Source organism: Protopterus annectens, chromosome 5.part0 (assembly GCF_019279795.1).
Source record: "Protopterus annectens isolate FY-2018-M chromosome 5.part0, PAN1.0, whole genome shotgun sequence".
NCBI lineage: Eukaryota > Metazoa > Chordata > Ceratodontiformes > Protopteridae > Protopterus > Protopterus annectens.
In genome coordinates, this window is record NC_056735.1 from 1,033,277,042 (window position 1) to 1,033,303,016 (window position 25,975).

At 41.6% G+C, this 25,975-nt stretch overlaps 1 protein-coding gene across 2 annotated transcripts in view; it reads right to left on the reverse strand.

Moving 5' to 3' along the window:
- Positions 1 to 24,517, reverse strand: part of UXS1 (UDP-glucuronate decarboxylase 1) — a 1,006,428-nt gene extending 981,911 nt beyond the window's left edge. The window contains exon 1 of one of the 2 annotated variants that reach the window (XM_044072750.1): positions 24,113 to 24,517. In XM_044072750.1, the coding sequence (XP_043928685.1) occupies positions 24,113 to 24,215 (103 nt within the window). In that variant the 5' untranslated portion in view covers positions 24,216 to 24,517. The remainder of the gene's footprint in view (positions 1 to 24,112) is intronic. The other variant, XM_044072749.1, reaches the window with a different exon arrangement.
- Between the last annotated feature and the right edge of the window lie 1,458 nt (positions 24,518 to 25,975).

The following is a 25,975-nucleotide window of genomic DNA, read 5'->3' on the forward strand; positions in this document are numbered from 1 at the left end:
ACATATGGGACATAATTATGTCCTACAATCCCAGGACATTTGCCACGTTTAATATATTTGGTGAGGACACAACCGCACAAAGTGGGACAGGTGGTAACACTATCATTGGCTCATGTCCATAGCACATATTTGTAATAGTGTATAGGCATATACTCTTCATATCCTTTGTTCATAAAGGTTGGTAGTGGCGGAATGTGTGATTGCTATGGTCCATGTTATACACATATATGAACACTTCAACCGCTGTATACGGGATACCTACGGAATCCCGAAACCACAGAGTTCCGACGCACACAGTACCGGGACCAGACTCCCATACCCCACATTACCGACAGCGACAGTAACTCGCGAAAGTAACACGAACATGGAACACACACATGCACACAAAGACACACTGCTACCCACCACACCCAAACAAACCATCCTACACTACGTATGAGCAGGTGGCCAAGCCCCCCTACACCCCCCATGTAGGTGTCTGCGCCCCCCCCACACCACCCCCTACTTTAATATTCTACCTCCTAGGTCGCACAAACAGATGCACAAAGCTAACCCACATCCACACATTACAGTCCCCCAAGAACACACACCACACCCAGAACACACACTTACACACACTACAGCCCTAACACACTTACACACAGTAATCTACCTGAACCGCAACACCAGAAGCACTGACTAACTGTCCCTTAACATCGTGATTTTATACCTCGTGCATCTGGTGTTTCGGTACTGTGTTCTTTCGGACCTTAAGCCTCGGGATTAAGCACATCGGTATGTAAAACAGTCGGTATGTGGTAGGTATCCCATTTATATGTACCTCCATGGTTATGTAGATGTCGTTAACCTATCTATATACCTACATATATATGTATATCCCCATGTATCGACATATCTCTCTCTCTCTCTCTATATATTATATATATATATATATATATATATATATATATATATATTTTTTTTTTTTTTTTTATCCTGTCAGTATACACAACTGCCATTGGTACATCTCAGGTAGCTCAGTGGTATGTCATTGTGATGAGTGTGTACATGGTTGCGTGTTCTAATCCTGGCAGTGATATCTTACCTCTCAGAGCAGGCACTGGTAGTGCAAGGGTGATTAACGCACATTTCAGCGGCTGTGTGGTCCACATGTTTATTATTCTGTGGAGAACTACCTATATATGCAAGCTGTGTTTAAGGTAAACTATGTAACATGTAAACATCTGTGAAGATTCCTGTCAGGGATACTCCCCATTATTTGGAACTACATCCCTGATTACATTATACAAAACCCCTCACTAACACTCCATGGAATCCTTGCAGAGTGGGTGGGGAACAGTGGCTACACCCCAGGGATCCCGCAATTGGCTCTGCTCCACAGAGGGACAGTTAGTTAATCGATGGGGTGGCGACAGCAGACACATTTTGCCTGTGCTTACGAGTGGCCTTGGCAGTTGGGCATGTACCTACCTATGTACCTATAGACCTCTACATACCATATGGACACATGCTGATAGCTTAATTTACTGTTCAGGTATTGACTTACCTTGTGCCAATGGCGGTTGTGTGTACAATAGTTGAGGGCTACCTATGTAGGATGCACACAGTAGACCACCTATACATGACAATTTACAGGTGGTCGTGTGTGTGTGCAGGTGGAGAAGGGCATCAGTCCATGAGTGCCTACACTGTCAGTGTGTGTGCTATACGTTCCCTCTTTGCCAAGGCATGGGCATACTGGGCACGCTTCCTTCTACCTACTGGGGCTAGCACAGGGTGTTCATGGTCTGAGTCCCTCTGTGCCTGTGGGTCCCTTGGCAATGGTGGTGGGCTGTGAGGACCTTCACCATTCTGTCCCTGCTGCAGCTGTTTCGGCAGGATCATATTGTGTAGCATGGCACATACTATGAATATGTGGGCACACATTCCTGGAGAGTACTGCAAGGTTCCACCCGATATGTCCAAGCAACGGAACCGTGACTTCAGCATCCCAAACACGTGCTCTATGATGATTCTGGTTTCTGCGTGTGCCTCATTATGGCGTTCTTGCGTGGCTGTGTGTGGATTTCTGATGGGAGTCAACATCCATGGTTCCAGTGCAAAGCCAGCATCCCCCACCAGGTGGCTATATGGGATGTCCCCCTGGCAAATACCTGATACAACTGTGAGGCATGCCCGATGTGGGAGTCGTGATAGCTTCCAGGGCTGCCAGCACAGACATCCACGATAATGCCCTGGGCATTGCACACGACCTGGCAGTTGATGGAGGGGAATCCCTTGCGGTTTATGTAGCGCCTATCCTGCTCACCGGGTGGTGACTTCATGTGTATGTGCGTGCAGTCTATTGCACCCAGTACCTCCGGGTAGTCTGCCACATGTTGGAAGAGAACGCATACTGCTGGCCAACTCCTCCTGCGTTCGGAGGAAGTATATGTGCTCATTGGCATGTGGTAACATGGCTGTAGCGCCTATCCTGCTCACCGGGTGGTGACTTCATGTGTATGTGCGTGCAGTCTATTGCACCCAGTACCTCCGGGTAGTCTGCCACATGTTGGAAGAGAACGCATACTGCTGGCCAACTCCTCCTGCGTTCGGAGGAAGTATATGTGCTCATTGGCATGTGGTAACATGGCATCCAGGAACTGGTGGAGTACCCTGGATGCTGATGCCTGTGAGATCTCCAGGATATCACCAGTTGGCCTTTGGAAGGTACCTGTGGCTAGTATTCTCAAGCTTACACATACCTTTGTGTCCACTGGGATGGGTTCCCCGCTGTTACTTCTGGCTCTGAGGCATGGCCGGCACAGCTCAACAAGTTGCTGTATGATGTCCCTGTCCACCCTGTAATGCTCTATCTCCAGATCATGTCGCCCCTGGTAGGTTACCCTGGGTCTGAACACTCTTCTCTTCCTCCTCCGGTGCCTGAGATGGATATCAGCATCATCCTCCACACCACCGTCAGTCTCCAACACATGCTGGTGAATCAAAGCTATGGCGGCCCCTACAATGTACATATTAAAAGTTCCCCATCTGTATACACCAATGGTGCAGAGTGTCTGGGAATACACAAGTGTGTATGTGGGGCTTTCACACCTTATACTATTGTGCAATGGATGATGCTGGTGTAATTGGGTGTGTTTGTGCTATTCCAGCTGCAGGGTATCTTAATTATTGGTTTTACAGCAGGTACTGCTATTGTGGGACCTTTAGTGTTGACTTATGCTTGGCTGCCGTGATTCATCTATTGCCCTTTACTTCAATTTTCAACCTGATTCTCCTCCCATTGTCAGGCATGCATCCAGCTGCCGGCTTTCTTGTTTTGTACTTTGCAGTGTTTTTACACTCTGCTTTCTCCACACAAAACCATAATGATACATATCAATCACTCTAAACACATTTGCCATTCTCCTCGCTAGTATAGCCAAACACTTTATAACCACTTTATAATGATGAATTTAATTGAATCTATATGAAGCTGGATTTGAATGGTGTTTACCCTCACTTTGTAGCACAGCTACCACAGCTTTCTTCCAAGATGCTGGCCCTCTCCACTGCCAGTTTTAAAAATATATTTAAATGAAGCCTTCCAGATCTTTTCACTTTATTCCCTCCCAACTTCCAACTTTCCACAAGAACACCATCTGCACTTGAATACTTCCCTCTTGATGGCTTACACACCACTGTTTTATCTCATCTCTTCCAAGCATAGCTTTTAATTGAGGAGTCTCATCCTCTAACTGGCAGAATTAAGTCTTCCCTAAATACTTCCATTTGTGTCTTTTCTTGGTCCCCCCATTCCTCTGCTTTATACAAATTTTCATAAAATTTCAAAGCGCTAAACCAGTGGATTAAAGTCTTTTTTGTATGACAGTGCTTCACCATCACTTGTGGTTTTCCTTTTAATTTTACAAAAGTTACACAAGGTGTGAGACAAGTCTGCAGTTTTTTCTTGAATTTTTTCTGTTACTTGCAAGATGTCTCAGAGTGGAGTACTGCAGGAGGGATACAGTTTGTTGAATGTGACCATTCATTTCCCATGTATTCACAAGCTGCGGATGTGGAGTTGCCGTACCGTCCAGATGAACAGAATTGTTTCTGGAGAGGTATGGTCAAGGATTTAATGGCAGCACCAGCAGTTATTACCATAGAGGCAGAGGACATTTTAGGAGCATTGGACTCCATGCCCAGAGTCATTTTTAACAAGGAATGGTTGTTTAAGGACTTAGAAGCTTCCCTTTTAAAATATAAAAAACTTCAGTGGGACATTGCTTTTTTGAAATACAGTCTGGATGTAAAAAACAGGTCCCTAAGGGTCTGCAGGTGCATAATACTCCCAATGGTATTTTTGGCGACACTTTTCTTAACAAATGGCAAAAGATCTGTGAAGACACAGGTTTGGCATTCCTTAAAGTATTTAAGGAACACCATGAAGAAGAGGAGCATAAGCTTGCCAAGTGGATCGATGTACTTGTAAATAAGGCAGCCAGACTGAGTTTACCAAAATAAATTGATGGTGTTCTAAGGTGAATTCAGTTTAAAGTTGATGCCTTAGACAATTCTTTGAGGCAAAATAAAGAAAAGAAAAGTAAACAGGGATCGTAGGCTGTATAGAGAAAGGAAATGTAATTCCACCTTAAAACCGGCAGAATCAGCAAGCAATACTTCCGGTGAGCTGACGTCATCGCAGAATGTTGCAACAGGGGTGGGAAGAAGCCATTAGAGAGAATGGAGGTTTTTACAATCAAGAAAACAGTAGATTTTCCAAGTCTTTTTTATCCCCTTGGCGCGCGAAGCGTCGGCAGGAGAAAAAAACAGTGTAACATGGCCAATGGAAAACTGACATCAGGGAAGCAAAATGTACCACAGAGGAGGAATTTGAACAGCTAAAACAATCAGACAGTGATGCAGGTAGCCGAAACTTCGAATCAAGCCAGTGTTTACCCTCTGTTTCGCAGAGGAAAAAATCAGGAATGGCATCAAACGTACAGGTAATGCCTACGGATTTTAAAATATACAACCTGTCACACAGGATTTTTACAGAAGCAGAAACTAATTTATTAAAGAAAGGCTTCAATTTTGTGCCCTCTAGAAGGGCGGACATTGTGGACACTGCTGTTAATTTAAAAACACACACCACAAAACTGAATTTAAAGTTGTTAATGGGGAATCAAGAAGGTAAACAAAAGGGTGATTTTGTTGTTACACCTAGCACTTTCAACCCGCCCCTACACCCTGCATTAAAAGCATTTGAGGATTTGTGTGAAACAGAAATTAGGGATTTGTTAAACAAAAGAAGAGAAAATTTTATAATATGACTGCAGAAGAGCAAATGATTTTCAACTCTATTAAGGATGATATTTCTGTCAGGGTTATGCGTGCAGACAAAGGGGGTTCAATGGTCAGTGAATTCTGATGATTATGTGCAGGGGATGCAATTTTTATTAGCAGATGAAACTGCAAATAAAAAAAGTTTCCAAAGATGATATCCTAAAAGCTTACAAAATAATAGATTCTTGGCTTTTTGAAGCTTTGGCAGAAGGTTTAATTTCCAGGAATATGTATGAGTTTTTTGTAGTAGATAAACCCAAGATAGGGCATCTCTTTGGAATTCCAAAGATACACAAGGATAGTCATTGTCCCCCTTACAGGCCTATAGTTTCCTCACCAGCATCGAAGTTAGAGCCATGTTCTAAGTTTATAGACAGAACTCTGCTTGAGATAGTGCAGAAGACAGAATCCTTTATTAGGGATTCTTTTGATTTTTTTAAGCAAAATCAAGAAAATTAAGGTTGAAGCTGGTGATTTGTTGGTGACAGTTGATGTGGCATCTTTATACACCTGCATTCCCCATGATTTGGGTTTAGAGTGGGTTGGGAATTTGTTAACAGTAGAGAATATGAATTAGAAGAGTGTATGTTCATGTTGGAATGCATGGACAACATTCTTTCATTACAATTACTTCATGTTTGACAATGAATATTTCTTGCAAATAAAGGGCGTGGCGATGGGTGCCAGGATGGCTCCCAATTATGCCAACTTAGTTTTGGCTTACTGGGAAAACAACATTATGTCCAAGTTCACCAACAGACACAAAATTGTGAGTTACCATCATTTTATTGATGATTTGTTTTTTATTTGGAGAGGAACAACAACTGAGCACTTGCTGTTTATTGAAGACATGAACAACAGCACCTCTTTTTTTGCATTTTACTGGTAGCTGGGACGATTTTAAGATTTGTTTTTTTAGATTTAGAGGTTATTAAAAAGAGGAAGGTAAAGATTTTTTGGGGTCGAGCATCAAGTTATAAAAATGTAGCTAGTAATGGTCTTTTGAGCTATTCTAGTATGCATCCCATTTATGTGAAATACAACATTATAAAGGGGCAGTTAGTAAGACTTGAGACTTACAAGTGATGAAGCACAGTTAGATCTGTTAGTGCAGGAACTGCATTTTAGATTTAAAAACAGAGGGTACCCTTCAAAAATTGTGCATGACATTATTAGTACAAACGAAAAAGGGGGAGCTGAGAGGAAACACACAGGACAAGAAGGCTTGGGTTACGTCAATGTTGCTAACCTTCAACACAGACAGCAAAGAAATCAAAAATATAGTGTCCAGCAACTGGAGAATATTAGTTTCCAACAGTGATCTTCGGATGGTAGTAGAAGAAGCCCCCATTTTTGTTAACACAAGAGCAATGAATTTCAAAGAAATGTTAGAAAGTAGACCAAGAAAAAAGCCCCAAGTTAACACAAGTACTTTTAAACGCAAAAGCTGCAATTTTTGTAAACACATTTTAGAGGAACCAGAATTTGATATTGTAACCCAGAACAAGAGGTGGCATGTTCCAGGCATTTTCAATTGTAAATCTACCTTTGTGGTATACATGGCAAAATGCCCCACCTATTTTTCGTTTTATATTGGGAAGACCAATAGGCAACTTAAAAACAGGATGTATGAACATTATTATGCCATTCGAAAGAGAAATAAGGACAATGCTCTTTATAAGAACACTTTAAACTGTGTTGGTAACAATGACAGTGTTTCTTTTCACAGTTATAGATCATGTTCCAGTGGATTTCAATGGAGACAGACATGGGGAACTAGATTTTAGAGAGTTCAAATGGCAGGTTCTTTTGGATGCATGCAGGGCACCAGGGCTTAACAATGGTGTCAACTATAAAGCTGTGTTGAAAAGAAAAGCCTGTTATAATAAATGTAAATAATTTATATGCTTGTTAAAAATTAATACATTAAGAATGTAGTTTACACACATATATATATATTTTTTATATTAAGTTTTAAGAAAACTGAGATCTGATTGGTTTGATATGTACTGATGATGCTATACAAATGGGACAGTTTTTTTAACAGTTTGTTCTGATGAAGGCCTAATTTTTGGGCTGAAAGCGCTAAACCGGTGGATTAAAGTCTTTTTTGTGTGACACAGTGCTTCACCATTACTTGTGGTTTTCCTTTTAATTTTACAAAAGTTACACAAGGTGTGACACAGGTCTGCAGTGTTTTCTTGAATTTCATAAAATCTCCATAACCTCGAATACCTCTCTGTAGGATCTCCAGTTATTTTACTTGTCATAAGCTCCCCAAGTTTGGCAACAACTCCTACTTGCTGTTGCCCAAGTAGTTAGTTTTTTGTCTTTAACAGTGGTTATCAAAAAATAAAGTCTCAAAAAAGTGAAGAAGTGCCAAACAATAACCACAGAAACTTGAACAAAGGCACCCAGGAATGACAACCAGGTCTGCAGGAATAAAATGTTTATTGAATCCAACTGCAAAAGTTCAACACGGTTCAATCAGCTATAGACTAAAAAATTCAATCATATTTAAATACCTTATGCAATTAAAAATCAACTTTAATCTATTAGCCAAATTGAAAATAACGCATATTTCAAAAAATATACATGTATGAATGTACACTCTACTAATATACTCTAAGCCAAATATAATAACTACATATTAACTAATGCTGTTACAAAAAATTAAAGTACATATATAAAAATAAAAATTAAGATTATATTGATTTTAATTAAAAAAAAAAAAATGTTAGTAGCAGAATTTATATGGGATCCTAAACAAAACAGAATCTCATATACTAAACTTTCGATCCCAAAAAGTAAAGGTGGCTTAGACCTTCCCAACTTCGAGACTTATTACCTAATTACGAATGCTAATAGAATTCTGCGTATAGCTGAATACAACCCAAAGAATAAAGACTGGTCCCCGACGTGGATAATAATATACCAAAAACATATCAAAAGCTTGGATATCAACCCCAAAGCCCTACCCTTTCTAAACACCACTTTAATGAAACTGTGCAATATAATAGAACCCCTTAAGCACTCTCTCACTAACTCAAAAACAATTTAAAAACATTTAAATCTGGCACAAGCTATGATGAGGTTACAACCTTTGCACAAAAATCCTAACCTTAAAATAAACAATCAGACCCTAAACCTGAATCTCTCTCCTAGATTAATTAATATAACCATTCAAGATATATACCCATTTCTAAACGGTTCTATACAAGAAATGAGGAATCAATTGAACCTTCCCAAATCCTATCTAGTGATTCTAAGGCAAATTAAAGAACCATGTTCCAGCTATCTACAAAACTGCAACATAACCAACAACGATTTATTAACTTGTAATTCCCTATGGAAGACCATCCTTTCAACTAAAAATATATCATCAATTCATATAAATTAATCAAAAAGACATTAAATTCCAAAAAGACATACTTGTTTCAGACTTTTGGAGAAAGAATAATTCATCCATTGATAAATTAATTGCTTGAATTAGTTGAAGGTTAACAAATAAATCAATACCCCTTAAAAAACTGGCATTTACCCAACTCAATAACAACGCATATTTCACTCCCGTTATTTTACATAAAGTTTAACTCTATGAAATCCCCTCTTTGTCCACACTGCAAAATTCTATCGGCCGATATACTCCATCTATTCTGGAGCTTTAAGCGTGTATTTAAACTTTGGAGCTCCCTTAAATTTCAGTTACAAAAAATGGGCTATCAATCATCCACACTCACCTGGGAATTTACTCTTCTACATATCCTACCAAATAATATCTCTAAAACTCAAGCAATTACTATGATTTATCTTTTTCTCCTAATAAAACTCTATATAGCAACCAATTGGCTTAACCTAACTAACATCTCCTGGGAGAATTTTAGATTAATGGCAACCAAGCATCTCTTAGCCCAAAAAATTTTAATTGACAAGGGGAATAAAAACATCAAATGCAGGAAATTATGGGAACAAATCTTTAATAGTATTCTGGCCTAGCTCATTACAGTGTAGTATAATTAACCAAATATAAAAGGTTCCATATTAATAAGAAGTTATGTACTCACCATAACATTCCATCTGAGTAAGTAAACTTCATTTGTCAGCAACCTATGGGAATTGGATCCGAACTCAGATCCGAGCCGGCAGTTTTCAACAGCTTTAAATCCGAGCTCCAAGCTCCTCCCCTACCCATAATCCCCTGCCAACCCTGACTGACCTCAGATCAAGTTTGCCCAACAGCAGAAACTATCTTGAGATTAATAATTTTATAGCAAAGTGGGTAAAACCAATGGACCTGAGTATGAAGACATTCGCAAGTGAGGGGGCAGGAGGGAGGGACAGTTGCTGACAAATGAAGTTTACCTACTCAGATGGAACGTTATGGTGAGTACATAACTTCTTAATCTGAAGTAGTTAACTTCATTTGTGCAGCAACCTATGGGACAGAGTCCCCAGCTACCTGAATCTTGGGCGGCCTTCATGGAAGGATGTTCCAGAGCATTGCAGAGCCAAAGGATGCTCTCCCTTCTGCAGATAATGTCCAATTTACAGTGATTGATAAAAGTATGAGATGAAGCCCAAGTGGCTGACGAGCAAATATCATCCGAAGAGACTCTAGCTCTAAAAGCCGCAGAAGTAGAGCTAGATCGATTAGAGTGGGCATGGACTCCCTGAGGTGCGGGCCTGCCTGAACTTTCATATGCTAAAAGGATGCACTGTGAAATCCATCTAGACAGTGTGATTTTAGACACAGATTTACCCAAGTTAAATGTGGCAAAGGAGACAAACAGCTGATCGGATTTCCTATGACCAGATGTCCTGTGGATGTAGAAGCGAAGTTGTCTATGCACATCCAATGAGTGTAGTTTGTATTCCCCTTTGTTATGGTAATTAGGAAAAAAGACCGGCAGGTTGATGGACTGGTTAATATTTGACTTACAGGCAACCTTGGGAAGAAAGGAGGGATTGGTCCTGAGGTAAACTCTATCCTTGTGAAAGGTAAAGTATGGGGGTTTTACACAGAGGGCTTGTAGTTCAGAGACCCTTCGAGCCGAGGTGATAGCGACAAGAAAAGCCGTTTTCCATGACAATTTAAGATCTACAGAAGCTGCAGGCTCAAACGGGGGAGCTGTCAAGGCCTGAAGCACCAGCGTTAAATCCCAAGGAGGGACTACATCCTTCATTGGAGGTCTGAGCAGAAAGGTGCCCTTCAAAAAGGTCTCACACAATTTCGTGGTGATCAAAGGGCCCAATTCATTTCCCACATGATAATGAGAGGTAGCTGCTAGTTGAACCTCGACTGTGGAGGAGCTAGCCCCCTGATGAAACAGTCCTGACAAAGTCTAATACAGCGGGCAAAGGAGCTGTAAAAGGATCCAAATTTTTGCGTTCCGCCCAAATGGAGAAATGCTTCCATTTGCTGCTATAGATCTTTCTAGTAGAAGGCTTGTGCGCTGGTTTTAACTGGGGAAGAGATACCGGGAGTCCTAGCTACGAGTGGAACTGCAGCAGCCAAGCTGTGAGCTTGAGGCTGTCCAGATTCGGGACTGGGAGATCTAGGGGGTGGGATATTAGATCTGGACGGGGATCCAGAATCCAAGGAGGATTCACCAGATGAGACCAGAGGTAAGGGAACCAGGTTTGACAAGGCCAAAACAGGGCAATGAGGATAATCCTGCTCCCCAACCGAGTGGCTTTCGGAAGAAACTTCAGCATCAGAGGAAGAGGAGGGTAAGCATAAAGAAGACCGGGAGGCCAAGCATGCAACAGAGCGTCTCTCGGGGGTTCTCCGGAGGGGGAAATGAGAGCGAAGTAGTCGTAACATTTTGTGTTCGAGGGAGAGGCAAAGAGATCGCAACAGGGTTGACCCCATTTGGCAAAGATCCGATTCGCTATCTCGGGATTCAGAGACCACTCGTATAGTAACAGGATGGTGCGACTTAAGTTTGTCCGCTAGGATGTTGGACCGTCCCGGAATGTGCGATGCTATGAGAAAGCGGTTGGTGGAGATCGCCCATTCCCACACCCTCATGGCCTCTCGACAGAGTGGGTAAGACCTGGTTCCCCCCTGTTTGTTGAAACAGACATATTGTCCATCTGAATCGCAATCGTTCCTACAGGAAGAAGGTCCTGAAGTGCTTGCAACGCTAACAGCACTGCCCTCATCTCTAGGACGTTGATATGCAGTGAGGTCTCCGTGAGGTCCCACGTGCCTTGGACTGTCCTGCCCGAACAATGCCCCCCCCCACCCGAGGCGAGAGGCGTCCGTGTTCACCATGGCTAGTGGAGGGGTCATAGAAAAGGGGCGTCCTTGCTGGAGGTCCGGAGATTGGAGCCACCATAGGAGGGCCCTCTTGCAAGCCCTGCTGAGTGGAACAGGATGGCTAGTGGAGGGGTCATAGAAATGGGGCGTCCTTGCTGGAGGTCCGGAGATTGGAGCCACCATAGGAGGGCCCTCTTGCAAGCCCTGCTGAGTGGAACAGGATGGCTCAGAGGATAGTGAAGAAAGGACCACTGGACCTGAAGGGTCCATTGTAAGACCCTCATGTTCAAACGTGCCATTGGCAATAGGTTGATTGCTGCCACCATCGAGCCAAGAGCCCTCAGGACCAATTCCACCAGGGGAGCTGGAGATTGCAGAATGGCCTGCACGTGTAGCCTCAGGGATAGTAGACGGTCTGTGGTCAAGAAAGCTAGGAGTTTGTGTCCAATCTGGCCCCTATGAAGTCTATAGTCTGAGTCGGAGTAAGAGACTACTTCTCTATGTTGATAGTGATCCCCAGCCGGGGAGCTAGACGAAGAAAGTAGTTTCTGGTTGCACAGAGTAGATGCCTTGTAGGGGCGGTCAGGTACAGGAAGACCTGAATTCCCTGGAGCCTCAGGTGGGCTGCTATCACTGCTAACACTTTGGTGAACACCCTGGGGGATGTGGTGAGATGAAAGGGGAGGACCCTGAATTGGAAATGACTGGCTCCCAGCCGGAAGCAGAGGAACCTCCTGGATCGCCTGGCCATCAGAATGTGGTAGTACGCATCCTTGAGGTCTATACAGCACATCCAATCATTCTCCTGCAAAAGGGGGAGAATGGATTGAAGAGTGACCATGCGGAACTTCTCTTTGGTTACCAACAGATTCAGGGAAGAGAGGTCGAGGATTAGTCTCAAGTCCCCCGTCTTTTTTCGCACCAAGAAGAACCTGGAGTAAAACCCGGACCCGCACTGGTCTGGGGGGACGTGTTGGATGGATCTTTTTTCCAGCAAATGTTGGATTTCCATTGCTGTGGCCTCCCTCTGATCGGGTGGGACATCGAGGAGGTATCCGGGGCTGCGTGGGTAACGAGAAAAGGGAATTAGATATCCTCTGGATATGATGCGAAGCACCCAGTGGTCTGTCGTGATGGACTCCCAAGCTGCTGGGTGCTTCGAGAAACGCCCCCCCAACTGCCTCCAGAGTGGAGCAGTCGGGCAAGCCCTCAGGGGTGTTACGTGGGTTGGTCCGAGAAGGATTCTCTGGATCCAAAGTTCCACAGGCCCCCTCTGCCTCTAGGGCGGCGTCCACCCTGCCCTCCTCTGCCGCTGAAGGGCTGGGAGTCCGGAGCGGGATGGGACTGTTGCGACTTCTGGAACCACATCTTCTTCTGTCCCTTTTGGTTCTTAGAGAAGGACCTCTGGGAAGCAGAGAAGCGGACTCCGACAGCAGACGTCTTCCCGTCCTTTTCGCTCTGGACCAAGGTATCTCGCACGGTTTTGCCGAAGAGGGCAGAACCATCAAAACGGGCATTAGCAAAAGACACCTTAAAGGGTTCCGCGAAATCACAGTGCTGGAGCCAGGCCTGACGTCTCATAACGAGGCCCGCTCCGCCGGCTCTAGCGGCTCCTTCCGTGGCATGAGACAGAAGCCGCATAGAAGTGTTAGATATGGATCGTAGAGTGGCCATCCGGGTGGAGTGCAATTGTTTGTCCTCCGCCAAGGACTCGGGGGGGGGGGGGTGACGCAGCGTACTCTTTGATAAGGTCCCGCTGCAGTCGGAGCTCATGTGCCATGTAGTTCAGCGACCTCACAGAGAAGGTAGCCGAACTAAACACCCGCTTCCCTAGGCGGTCCATTGACCGAGACACCTTGCTCGGGGGGATGAACCGAGGGACTCTCCTGAGCAAGTTCCCTCTTGGTGGCCGCCGCCACCAACATGGCATCTACAGGGGGACCCTTATTCCAGTGGGACTTGTCAGAGGGTGGGCTAAGAATCTTGTCCCGGCGCTTCGGGACTGGCTCCACAGTATCCGGCTCCTTCCACGAACTGGTAGTAATCAAGTCTACCAGGATGTCGGCTGGAGGGGACACTCAAGAGGTAGACGGACCTGCTTCAAAACGCCTCCAGGAACATGGATTAGTCCGAGGTAGGCTTTGGGGCAGACCACCCCCCCCCTTTATTCTGAGCATCTCCATGATATCACCAAATGAGACATCTTCGGGGGGGGGGGTGATCTTGGGGAGCCTTCCCCTTCCTCCAAATCCGTGTCCTCAGTCAAGGACTCGGGGGAGTCCAGGTGCCTCCTCTTGCACCTTCGCTTGTGAGGAACCTCCGCGGGGGGGGGGGCTGTCCGAGGAGGTCTCACCAGCAACGTCTTGTTCCAATGGAACTACCCGGGATGTCAAACCAGGATGTCCCTGGGGCCGGGTGATGGAAGTCGGGACCAACTGAGAAGGAGTGCAGGGTAGAGCCATGGCAAGGGCCGGGGGTCTGGAATCTCTCGACAGGACCCTCTCCACCACGTTGAATGCCGAGGGAGAGCTGCTCTCTCTGGGATCCAAAAGCAGACTCTCCCTCGGATCCGACGGACGGATCAGGGCCAGCGCCGAAGCGATCGGATCCGACGGACCAGCATGCTCCGACCTGGACAGAGCCTAAGGCATACAGATACTGCTGGATCCGAAGCTCAGCCCTCGGCTCCGAGAGCTTGGATCCGAAGAAAATGGACCCGACAGACTTGAGGAGAGTGTCGGCGCCAAAGTACCCGAGACTATCAGTGCGGACACACCCCTGGCTCCAAAGACTCCGAACCTGGGAAGCGGGACGGAGAAGGAGCTATCGGGGCAAAGAAGGGGGAGGCAGGTGCACTCCCATCTGCAGTTGGGCCTGGAGGAATCTTCTCATCATCAGGTCCAAATCTGCATCCGTGAGACTTCTGGTAGATCTCGACAAGGCCACAGAGGCAGGGCAGGAGTGTCGCCTCGATGACCTCAAAGGAGATCGGGTCTCCTCCTCCTCAGGACCCGGTGAAAAGCACGGGGACCGGATCCGAGAAGGAGGAGACCCAGAAGACCTGGAGGGAGAAGACCGCTTAGCCGGGGGGGGGGTGAAGTGGAGGCCTCGACCCGCCGCTTGTGGTGCTTCTCCCTCCTCCCTTTCTTTCCTGGCCTCCCTCTCCTCCGGGCCTAAGACGGGAGGTTGAGTCCCGGCCGGGGGGAGGGAAGCAGGAATGGCAGCCACTGCAGCAGGAGTCATGGGAGGACTGGAGGTAGAAGCCGATTCTGGGGGCAGAAGACCCGCCAGAATCAGCTTAGACCTCCGGTCCTTGAGTGCCCTGGGGTTGAACGCTGCACAAATGGTACAACCAGAGGACAGGTGCTCAACCCCAAGGCACAACACACACAGTGTGGCCATCCGCTGGGGACAGCTTATGGCCACACTCGATGCACTTAGAAAACATCACCTTTGGGACCTCAGACATACTATAGAAGGTAAGCCACACACACTAGGCCCCAAAGTCACACACACACAACCCTGACGGAACCACGAAGGAAGGGGGAGGTTAAATAGAAACAAAATAATTTAAACTAAGAGAGCTTTTAGTTAGAAAAAAGGGACCTAAACACACACTCGCACCAAAGGTTAAAGAAAAGTGGTAGAAAAGTAAAATTTTTCTCACAAGAGAACGAAAACGCCTGGAACTCTGGATCAAGCTGCTGAAGTAAACTGCGGCAAACTAGATCTGAGGTCAGTCAGGGTTGGCAGGGGATTATGGGTATGGGGAGGAGCTTGGATCTAAAGCTGTTGAAAACTGCTGGCTCGGATCAGAGGTCAGATCAGATTCCCATAGGTTGCTGCACAAATGAAGTTAACTACTTCAGATCCTATATTTATAGCCCACAAATTTTTTCTTCTCCCTCCTTTTTATAATGTATATTTCTAATCACAATAACTAACTGTCACTGAACTGTAACAATTTCTCTCGAGTACTGAAAACATCTATGTATATAGTGCAAATAGTATTGGTCGATTGTTTTACTTCCTATTGTACAAAACAATGTATAACAACTTCTTTTTCTGAAGTGGTGTTACCTCTACTTATTACACTATGTTTGCTACCTTATATCAATGAAAATAATAAATAAAGAATTATTGGAAAAAAAAAAAATCCAAAAAACACACAATGCCTCCATCTAGTGACTATAATGAATATCACAGTTCAAAGTTTGGCAGCCCTAATCTTTAGTTGTTGTTGCGTCTTTCGGCTAGGAGTCGCCACAGCGGAACTCCGGTCCACTAATGATTGGTGGTAGATTTTTACGTGCCAAATTGCCGGCCCTGACGCACAACCTTCAATGAAGGTACGCCCATTCACGCATGTCTCCACACAGAAAACGCTCTAGCTGAGAATCGAACAGGACAACGTCTTACTGTGAGGCGACAACGCTACCGCAGCACCACCACCGCAGTAGCCCTAATCTTTAGTACTGGAGCTAAAGACAAATTTTCATTCATACCAGGAAACTTATTAGCTTCCAGTACAATCTGCCAAAAGAGTTCCCCGTTTTCAATATTGAGCTCCCACAGGCCCCCCTCTCACACCTTTAGTCACCTGTTCTAATACAAAAGAAAAAAGTAAAAAGTAGCATTATGACATATGGTGCTATGTCTGTATAAGGCATTACTAGTACTGGGATTCTTCACCTCATATATATGTTCGTAGATTCTTCTGCAGAGCCTCTTTTCCATTTTCCCCACATAGAATCCACTACATACCTTACACAGCACTAAATAAATCACTCCACTGGTTTCACGTGTAGCATATTCTTTGCTAATCAGCGTTCTATTTCTTACTAATAATTCCACCTTATCACCATTATAAACATAGGGACATTGGGAGCAGTGTCCACACTTGTAAGAACCTTTCTTGACTTTGTCCATTAAAGATCAGAGATCCATGGGCTGAAACAATCTATATGCCATATCCATAAAGAAATTATAACTTTTGTACAATAATTCTGGAATCAAACTTGTGTACAATTGAGCAAATCAGAGCAAACAGACAGATAATGACACAAAGCTCTGTGCACTATACAGAAAATGAAACAATGGGAAACAGTGTTATGATACACCGATTGTGATAACCTTCAAGTTACACCATCTACAATGCTTTCTGTGTTTTGGCTCACTATCTGCATAATACATTCAAGTACATTCTTGGTCAGGGCCCTTTGCTTATGGGCCATGTGCAAACATTTGTGTGCACCAGCTGTGGGAGTTATGCAAAGCAACGTTTAGTTTGAAAAAAAAAAGTAATGCTTCCTTATAAACATGCATAAAAGTAAAACTAACAGCTGGTGTACCATTGTCACATGGTAAAGCACAGATAACTTAAGCACCTACAAGTCTTTGTAATGTTGGACGTTGGCATACATCAGGTGTAGTCAGTGAAAACAAAAGTTAGGAGGCCAACAACAAGCATAAATTAAGCCAGTAATCTTTCCCTTTCAATGCTATGCAAGTTTTATGGATAAGAAGTAATAGACTTTTCTCATTTTTAAGCAATTTTTCACATCCCTACATATGTGCAATACTAACTGCTTTGATTTGTAAAGTTAGGCACAAAGAAATGTAATTCCAGAGAAACTGTAACTGTGCCGAGAGCAATAAAATGAACATTTAATAAAATTTAATTTTGCATACATCACAGCAGACCTTCGGTCAGGTAAACACCACTATATCCTCCTAATCCTGCTGACTTAGGTTCGGCTCAAACTTCACCCCCTTATCACCCCCCCCAAAGGCCCAGTCAACATTCCAGATACTTGTCCCACACCTCACATCTCCGCAGATCAAGTGTTAAAAGCCCTATCCAAGACAAAGGACACAGCTTCCATGGGACCAGATAGTATCCCAGGCTGTATTCTGTGCCATTTCCAGCAAGAACTAGCTTTGCCATTTAGCACCCTGTTTAACCACAGCCTAATTACAGGCTTCGTTCAAGCAGAGTGGAGAACCGCCATTGTCATCCCATTGCATAAAGGTGGTGCCACTACTGACCCGCGAAACTATTACCACATTAGCTTGAGAAGTCTGATCTGTAAAGCCATGGAGCGTATTACTATGGCTCTCATAAACAAGAACACAGGCAACCTCCATGCACTCAACCCCACCCAATTTGGATTTGTCAGGGGCAGATCTTCCCTACTAAACCTAGCTGACTTCTTTGAGACTGTTACCAAGGCCCTGGATGAGGGAAAGTCAGTACATACAGCTTAGCTTGACCTGGCCACGGCCTTTGACACAATCCCCCACTCGTGCATCATGAAATAGCTAACACAACCTGGTGTTAATCCTTATCTCGTCAGATGGGTGGCCAACTGGTTCACAGAAGGGACCCACAAGGTCAAAACAGGTGCCACCACCTCCGACAGCAAACCTGTCGCTAGTGGTGTTCCCCAGGGATCTGTCCTAGGACCCCTACTGTTTGCCTGGACCTCTGAGAAGTAGATGCCAAAGACAAAGGGCCTGTGGCTGACCAAGTCTGTGGATGACTGTAGGTTGGGTATTGCCATTGACTCTCCAAATGCTGTTAACATACTGCAAGAGGGTCTCACAGCTACAAATAGCTGGTGTTAAAGTCATGACCTTAAGTTACATCATTTGGAAAAAACACGGCCCCTACTGATTACCACATCAACGGCAACCCCCTAAGCACACAACCTGTGGTGAGAGACCTGGGTACTCAGGTTGACAACAATCTCACATTCAACCATTGTGTGGCGGCAGTGGTCAGAAAAGCCTTTTACTAGATTCATCTCATAAGTAAAGGGATTGCATCCAGAAAAAAAAAGGAGGTTACTACCTTTCTGTACTCCTCCCTCAGACCTATAACTGAATACAATGCCCCATTTGGTATGCACCTCTCCAAACACCTGCACCAACTGGAAAGGCCACAGAAATACCTCACAAAGAGAATTCATGGGCTCCCAACACCTATCCTATGCGGACATACTCAAATCACCATCACTCTACTTGGTATCATACAGATTGCTCAGAGGTGATTTGCGTCTCGCCTACAAGGCAATTTCAGACCCTCCTCGCACATTAGCCACTCGATAGGCCTAAATCTAGTATGTAACATCAACAAAACCTGCTGGAGAGACAGTTTTGTCTCCCAGAGGCTGCCCTATCTCTAGAACAGACTTCCCATGCATGTCAACCAGAGTACCTCACTGACCCTCTTCAAGCGTAACCTCGAGGAGTGGATGGGAAACCACAAATTTGTTCCAGGGGTTTCACCTTTGTTCCTTACCAACAGGGGCAACAGATGCTAACTGAGGTTTCTTTTTGGGGATAAACTCTTGGCTAGGCTTGTAAGGGCCACAGGGCCATTAGCCTAGTAACCTCCTATGATCCTATATCACAGACTACAATTCCACACAACTGCTTCTGTCCAATAAGTATAGTACAACTGAAATATGTACTTGCTGAGATTAATGCCAAAACAGTGTATTATTCTTAAAACATGCTAATAAAATTAGCAGCAGTGCCTATTTATACTGAACTAGAACTTGCCAAACAAAAGTAGAACATATGCAACTATCCAAAAAAGGTTATTTTTTTTTTTGAACAAAGAAAACCTCTCCAATATCCCGTAACATAATCACCACAGGGATTCACACAAAACTAGGGGAATGGTGTATGTACTCCTTTCTCGCACTGTTAAAAAGCATATACAGGCAAGTTATACCAGTCTGGTACAAGTAATCATGACAACAATTACCCACACAAGTGAACACACATGACCTGTGACCAGAGTTTTTCACAAATACGTTACTGAAGTCACTAACACTTGTTAGCTATTGAACACATTGTGCCTCCTAATCAAATTAGGAAGAGGGAGTACACTAATTTGCCCAAACGCAAACAGGTGAATTGTTAACTCTGAGTAACCTTTCCACAGATACATACGTAACTGCCAGTTATTACACTAATAAAAGTAGATTATCTTCAGTGATAGTAAAGCCAAATATTATTAGGCACAGTGAAGAACAGAATGTACTGCTCAATGGTACACACTGAACCAAAAATCTTTCAGTGAGACGGTGACCATAGATACACATTTAATTATAAAATTAAAAAAAAAATTCTTAATTACTAGCTCATAATTTAAAATAAAATAAAACAAGAAGTCATTCCTTAAAGCTAGCAGCATTACATTCCTTCATTTAAGTAAGCTTAAGAACTGTAATGACGTTTTCTAATGAGGAGAAATCATGTCAGAATATATGATGCATATTTACTCACAGACTGAACAGCTGCTGATAAACCTAAGCAATTTATACCAATTAAATCTAGAATGCAATAATCACTGCAATGGAAAACAGAACAGAAAACGTTCAGGCTTATCCAAAACTAAACAAAGCTGCTAACAATTGTTACTGAAAGAGCCAGGCAGGATTGTTTACTTATCTACATATCTACCTAGTATACATAACTGATAAAAAATAGATACATATGTATATATATATATATATATATATATATATATATATATATATATATATATATATATATATATATATATATATATATATATATACACACACATATATATATATATATATATATATATATATATATATATATATATATATATATAAAAAATCTTCCCAAACTCAAAGTACCAGAGATTTATTACACCAACTACACCAGACCTCTATACACCATATAGATTTTTAAACCATGAAATCTTTATTCTTCCCTATGATGTCTCATTCATTCCATGGTGTGACCAACAAGATCCTGTCATAATCCTCTGGGAGGTGGAACCACCACCAAGAAAGCACAAAAGATACCTTTATTGATGGTACTATTTATGAAGTAGCTGCCCTCTTTAAAAAGGCAGAATCAGTTAAAACAGATGTCACACTGTACAGGGGAATGATTTTTTTTTTTTAGATGAAAGGACAAGAATGTGGAAGGGTGAGAACACAGGAGAACCTATTAGAGATGCCATTAAGCATGTGCATTTAGTAATAAAATACAAATAGGCAGATATTATTATTATTGTCTGCCGCAGAACATACACAAAGCAACAAGACATTAGTCTCCTTGAATACATAACGACAGCTATATTTGAGTTTTTTACCGGACACAAAACTTATAAAAACAACAAACATAAACTTGTCCAAGTGGTTACAGCTGTAAAACCTTAGAAACCAATACACCAATTAACCAGCAAAGGAAGCCGCCTGAGTTTTTTACCGGACACAAAACTTATAAAAACAACAAACATAAACTTGTCCAAGTGGTTACAGCTGCAAACCCTTAGAAACCAATACACCAAGTAACCAGCAAAGGAAGCCGCCAACTCCAAAATGGAAACCCAGAAATCAGTCACAAACTACCAATCAATCCATGAAGTAATGCAAAAAACAATTTATTATGGTTTATATTAAATTGATTTAAAGATTGTTGAACATTCTTAACCAACAACCATTCAAGAATAATTAACTTATTTTACTAGTCGTGCATGTTTAAAGACACAGTATGGAAAACTGAAAAGATTGAAAGAACAAACTCTTAATGTTAACTTGTTGTCGGTGAGTCAAAAGACTACTGAAAACAATAAAAAAATATTCAATTGACAGTAATTGCAATTTAAAATAAACGGCTCAAAATCGCTTCATAAAAAGATGGTCTGATAAACCACAAAAAATTGTTCTTAAAAATATGAAACTGAATTTTTAGCATAAATTAATGAATAAATAAAATCATCCAAAATTCCTTAATATAATAATAATTTTTATGCAATAAATAGGTCAATTTTGTGTATACGTTTGTCTTAATTAATTATAGTATCCAAGCCTTTTCTTTGAGCACTGGAATCAAAGAAAATTAGTCATTTAAACCGGGTGGATGATCCAACCTCATTTCCCACATTAACTCCTTAATCTCTATTTTTTTTCCATGCTCATCCTCCAGAGTTGTGTAGAATTTCTAAAATAGCGAAGGAAAAAAAAAAAAAAAAACAAAATCCATGCACTCCAGGGAATCTTTATATAGAGCACTATTGGTATTGCATTTTAAGATGTCATAATAATGCTCATATATCCCGTTTTGAGTTGTCACTCTGTTTTCCCACATAGAAAGCTGCACAAGTGGAACACAGAGTTAAATAAACTTACCCCTAACTTACCCCTTACTAGTGCAGTTTCCCTCTTGGGGGTAAATCACAAGAGTTTAAACTGCTACTTAACTTGATGGAACTGGATTCTAAAATATATTTACACCAACTGCAAAAAAACATTTTTGGTATATCTGTTTATAATCCAAAGATATGTCTTTACTAATTTCAACAACGTTCTTATTGTTGTTTGTTCTTTTATAAAGAAATGCAAGTTTTCCTCCAAAATCCTTGGTAGTTTTTCATCACTTGCCAAAATACACCAATTTGTATTTAAACAATCAATTGTAACCTCTGTATCTTTGTGTTCATCACTGATGGTCCTTATTAATTGGATTTCAGACAAGAACTTGTTTGATATTGAAAGAACTAAGTTGGAAAAATTGTTTTTAGAAAGGGAATATCCCTACGACTTAATTAGGGCCATCGATGATGAAGTATTTGAAGCGTGAGGGGTGAAATACATTAATTTACTTGGCATTGGCTTGAACAATGTGAGTAATACCAGCAATCAAGTTATTTTGAACTTGGACAAAAACAGTCATACAATACACAAAGATACAGAGGTTACAACTAATTCTGAGTGAATTTCTATTACTCAGATAACAAAGACACCTGTTGCCAAGCCATACCAAAGGGCATTCAATGTAGAGTACAATGCTAAGCGTACTAAATAAAAATTGGTGTATTTTGACAAGTGATGAAAAACTACAAATGAGTTTGGGGAAGAAACCTGATTTTGTTTATGACAGAGCAAACAATATTAGGAACATTGTTGACTTTAATAAAGACACACCTTTGGATTATAAACAGAAAAGAAATACCACAAAATATGGTTTGTGTAGTCAATGTAAATCCAACAAGTTAAGTAACAGTTTGAACTCTGATTTACCCCCAAGGGGGAGAACTGCACTAGTAAGGTGTTACTTTGCTCTGTGTTTCACATACAGCTTTCTATGTGGGGAAAAACACAGCAACAACTCAAAAAAGATATATTAGCATTATAATGACATTTTAAAATACAATACCAATAGTGCTCTATATAAACATACTATGAAGTGCAAGGATTTTAAGAGCCTTTCCTTTACTATTTTAGAAAAAAAATCCACAAAACTTTAGGAGGAGGAGCGTGGAAAGAAAAAACAAACGGAGATTAAGGAGTTATTATGGCAATTGAGGTTGGATGCTAATCATCCACCCTGTTTAAATGACTTTCCTTGATTCCGGTGCTCAAAGAGGAGGCTCAGATACTATAATTATGACAAACGTATACACAAAATTCACCTATTTAACTGTTACATTGTGCATAAATAAAATTACTGATTATCATTTCAAGAAATTTTTGATGACTGCATTTATTATTCATGAATTTATGCCAAAAAATTCAGTTTCATACTTCTAAGAAAATTTGTTTGTGGTTTATCAGGTAATCTTTTATTAAGCGATTTTGAGTGGCTTATTTACTTTAAAATTAAATTACTATCAACTGTTTTCAGTAGTCTTTCAACTCACTGACAAATTATTAAATTGTGTGTCCTTTCAATCTTTTCATTTTTCCATACTGTACCTGTAAGCACACAAGACTAGCAAAATAAGCTAATTATTCTGGAATGGTTATTGGTTAAGAATATCCACCAATCTTTCAACAATTTTAATCAATTCATTATAAAACCATAATAAACCGGTTTTTACATTACTTCCTGGATTGGTAGTTTGTGACTCAGTACTGGGTTCCCACTCTGGAATTGGCAGCTGCCTTTGCTGGTTGCCTGATACAAAACTTATTTGAACAAGCTGCTGTTACTGTAAAAAAAGTGCATAACGAGTTTAAAATATTACAGCTTAAGATAAGAAGCACAACACTGCTGGAATCCAAGATCACTATCACAGCATCCTTGTAACAAAGGAGATTAAAGTGCATTTTTTTCTAATACACATTAGTCTAAATTCCTTCAGTTACATTCTCACGTGTCTTTGCGTTTACCAGCCAAGTTCTCCGCTCTTGAACGAATATATAAAAACTTTTTTTTAATTAGCACACGCAATCTTGGCAGTTCTGCGCAGACATTTATATACAAACAAGGACGCAAATTTAGGATAGATTTCCTCAGTCTCCGCTTCAAAACTGCAAACTCTGCTTGCAACACCCAGACTATCAACACATTAAAAACAGGCACACAGAGACCAGTATGTTTTTCTAGCAAAGCAAAAATGACACTGAAAATAAAACGAAACGAAGAAATCAGTGCTGTCAAAAAGCATAAGAAACTGCTGAAACCAGAGTATTGCGCCAAGTACTCACCTAAGACATTAGCTAAACTTAAAATATAACAGTTACTTACATGCTACGTACGCGATCAGTGCCAGTGCAACAAGAAGCTTCATTATTCTTCTATTTATTCCGTTTACGATTCCTAGTACCCGCTTTTTCACCATTACCATCATACCCAAAAGAACATCATTCAAAATCCAGGAAACATCAGGACTGTTTCCTCAACAGCTTTACATAATCAAGAGTTATAAGTTCCAAATTTTCAAAAAAAAAAACAGCAAAATTAGCAACATTAAAACCAATTAAGAAAAAGCTGAAGCGTAGCTCCACGACATACTATTCTAGTAAGCAACTCTTCTTACACTGATACACCAATCACGGCTAGTGTAACATTCAAAAAGATCCCCGGTTTAAAAATTCACCAAATTCGTTCCTCCTGGTACAGACTTGAAACTCGGACAAGATCTATGCTGTCGAAAGGATCTGCGTATGAATTACGAGCTGGATTTTACGTCTTTGAAATACGAGTGCAACACGAAATGGTTTCCTACAAACCACACACTCAATTGTCATTGTCAAAAGCTTTTTTTTTACAGGTACACCATTGTCCATCTTTGGGAGCTGTCCGAATAATGTAGCTTCAGCATCTCAGACCAAAGTATATATTTGTCTCTATATAATACATATATGTCTATCTTTTTTCTTACAAATTTCGTCGAGGTGTAATCCTAACGGAAAGAAAATAAGCAGTTCATAAAGTTATGAAAATTAAGGACACTTAATGCCGGTTTTCGTGAGGTAGTAGTAAATGAAAAAAGTGCATGAAGTACTTTTGTGTCTGAGGAAATGTGGTCGTCACTACCATATTAACCGGTATAATATTTATAGTAAACAGCCGATAATTTATTTTGTAGCCGTTAGATTAATTTAATGTAAGAGCTTCCTTGGTGAGACTAATAAGTACAACTCTGTGGAATATCATACAAGAAAAAACTATTCGAACTGTTGGAATATTGGATTATTTGCTTTTGGTTACTGACAAGATTCTCTGCTTGGTTTTGGTCGTTCCTTAAACTGTTGTCGTGGGTTGTGTTCTATTTTTATGGTTGGTCAGCGTTCATTTTAGAAATAAAACAATCCTAGAGGCAGGGCTAGATAACTGATTTTTAAGTTCTAAACTTTCAAAGCATCTGTAACAAAACTTCTTGTTCCATGCCTGGTTTACCCAAAACGCAACTCACATCCTAGCTGCTACAGAGACCTGGTTAAAATCTTCCATACAAGACTCAGAATTTCTTCCCCCTAACTTTAATGTAATTAGAACTGATAGACAACATAAAAGAAGGGGTGGTGTTGCCCTTATTTACTCCAATAATCTTAATATGTCCACTTTTACTGGCTCCATTCCACAATTCCAAAATGCCGAGATTCGAATCTCTTTCCTAGACTTCAACAACGCAAAAAAAAAAAAAAAATTCTGTATAATAGTCATATACATTCCCCCAGGAAATAACATCCCTATTTTAGAAGACATCCTGTCTTGGGTCACCTGTGCTATCAAAAATGAAACTATTATTTTAGGTAACCTGAACATTGACTGGGCCTCTGCTTCCTCCATTCATTCCCCCTCTACCATAAACTTATTCCATTTTACACAACTAATTAACACTAACACTAGGTTTAACTTTAAAACCAACAAAGGCTCGATTCTAGACTGGATCTTGGTTTCAGATCCTTCTAAATAGCCCACATATGGTACTCTGGCAAAGTCCCTTAATGACCATCTCCCAGCCTTTACTATTTGAAACTGTTCATCCATATCAAAGGTCCATAACGTTAGAGTAATACAAAACTTATCTAAATTCTGTCCTAAGACCTTCAACAGTATTCTAAGTAGCTATAACTGGAACTGTCTTAAAACTCTCCCTCTAGA